Source organism: Arachis hypogaea, chromosome 18 (genome assembly GCF_003086295.3).
Source record: "Arachis hypogaea cultivar Tifrunner chromosome 18, arahy.Tifrunner.gnm2.J5K5, whole genome shotgun sequence".
In the NCBI taxonomy this organism is placed as follows: domain Eukaryota; kingdom Viridiplantae; phylum Streptophyta; class Magnoliopsida; order Fabales; family Fabaceae; genus Arachis; species Arachis hypogaea.
In genome coordinates, this window is record NC_092053.1 from 107,456,401 (window position 1) to 107,458,662 (window position 2,262).

The following is a 2,262-nucleotide window of genomic DNA, read 5'->3' on the forward strand; positions in this document are numbered from 1 at the left end:
TTGTAACGTCCATCAACTAAATGAGAATCAAAATCATAATGTAACTTTGTTTACATAATTATCGGTTTAGCATAACAACTTCTATTACCTCTAAAGTTAAATCTCACGTTCCTTCAGTTTAATTATTCTCAGTAGAAAAATACTCCATTAACAAAATGAGGTTTTTCCTATAAATAATTAATCAATATTTCTCAAAATGATAGTATATACAACCACAAAGAACTGAAACTAGAGAATTGCACTATTCTCGTAATGGAGTCCAAAACAATTCGCTTAGCCTTAGTTTCAGCCCCTGTATACAGTCATCTTCGCTCAATTCTTGAATTTGCGAAACGATTAATTCGACTCGACCAAGATCTTCATGTAACTTGCTTAGTTCCTATTAATGGTTCTCCATGCAACAAAACTAGAGCGCTTCTCCAGTCTCTTCCACCAACCATAGACTATATTTTCGTTTCGCCAAAAAATTTGGAGGATGAGGTACTAGATACTCACCCTGCATTCCTAGTTCGCACTTTGATAACCGGATCTCTGCCTTTGATCCACGATGAAGTGAAGAAATTAATTTCAAAATCGAGGCTTATTGCCATAATTTCTGATGGTATAATAACCCAAGTTTTAGAATTAGTCAAAGATCTTAATGTGTTGTCTTATACATATTTTCCCTCCTCAGCTATGTTACTAGCACTATGCTTGTATTCAGACAATTTAGATGAGACAACAACTTCTGAGTACAAAGATTTATTAGAGCCTATAAAGATTCCGGGTTGCATTCCGATTCAAGGATCGGATCTGCCTGATCCATTCAACGATCGAACTAGCGAAACATACAAGGAGTTTCTTGAAGGTAGCAGGAGATTTTCGTTAGCTGATGGTATATTGGTTAATACATTTTTTGATTTGGAAGCAAGCACCATAAAAGAATTGCAAGAACAAGAAAGCAGAGGAATGGTACCTTCTATTCATGCAATTGGACCATTTGTACAACATGAGTCTAGTATGATTGAGGGAAATGACAATAATACCCTGGGGTGCCTAAACTGGTTGGATAAGCAACAAGAAAATTCTGTTTTGTACGTGTCATTTGGGAGTGGTGGGACAATTTCTCATGAACAAATCATTGAGCTTGCATTAGGATTAGAACTTAGTGGTCAAAAGTTCTTGTGGCTACTAAAACCACCAAGCAAATTTGACATTATTTTTGACTTTGGGAATTTTAGTGAGGATCCTTTAAAATATCTACCAAGTGGGTTTTCGGAGAGAACAAAAGAACAAGGAATTATTGTTCCATACTGGGCACCCCAGATCAAAATTCTTGGTCATGCTGCAATTGGCGGGTACCTATGCCATTGTGGATGGAATTCAATTCTTGAAAGTGTTGCTCATGGAATTCCAATGATTGCATGGCCACTCTTTGCTGAACAAAGGATGAATGCTGCTTTATTTTGCAATGGTTTGAAAGTGGCAATTAGGGCTAAGGTTAATGAGATGGGAATAGTTGAAAGAGGAGAGGTTGCTGAGGTTATAAAGAATTTAATGATTGGTGATGAAGGTAAGGAAATTCGCCAAAGAATGAGAGAATTGAAAGGAAGTGCAGAAGATGCAATCAATGAAGGTGGAAGCTCGACAAGAACACTAACACAGTTGGTACTGAAATGGAAAAACTTAGAATAACATATTTAAAAGGTGCTTTCTCCCATACATAGTGCAATAATACAGAGATAACGAGAGAAAGGGAAATCACATGGGTCTTTTTTTTTTTTTTTTTGACAATGGGTGTCTCCATATCCTATATATAATTTCAATATGTACATGCCATTACGAGTATTCCCTTAATAAAAAATATAGAAGACAATATAATTGATTCGGTTTCATATTTTAAGTAGGGATGTGCATGGGTCGGGTGAAACCGGGTTTGATGTGACCCAGACCCGGCCCAAAATATATACCGGGTCTATTTGTTAGACCCGAACCTGACCCTAAACCCGATGAAACCTATACACTTTCGGGCCACGATTATACCGGATAAAAACCGGGTGAAAACCGGGCCGTTAACATTATATTACCTTGATACCTTTTTGTAAGTTAGCATGTAAAAATATCCAAATTTCCAAGACTCCAACCATTATTTGACATGGTAAAATTCACTTAGAAAAATATAATAAAAAGTAACTCTTCTCTAAAATTAAAGTATAACCATAATCAATACTAATATTGCCTAATAACACCAAATATTTAAATCAATACAAATAATACAAAATT

The 2,262-nt window shown here is 35.8% G+C and overlaps 1 protein-coding gene across 1 annotated transcript; it reads left to right on the top strand.

The window, feature by feature from the left end:
• The first annotated feature begins 252 nt into the window (after nucleotides 1-252).
• LOC112771887 (hydroquinone glucosyltransferase-like) lies at nucleotides 253-1,857 on the top strand. Its single transcript, XM_025816723.3, has one exon. It carries the CDS (start codon nucleotides 253-255, stop codon nucleotides 1,672-1,674), a length of 1,422 nt encoding a protein of 473 aa, XP_025672508.1. The 3' UTR covers nucleotides 1,675-1,857.
• The last annotated feature ends 405 nt before the right edge of the window (nucleotides 1,858-2,262 follow it).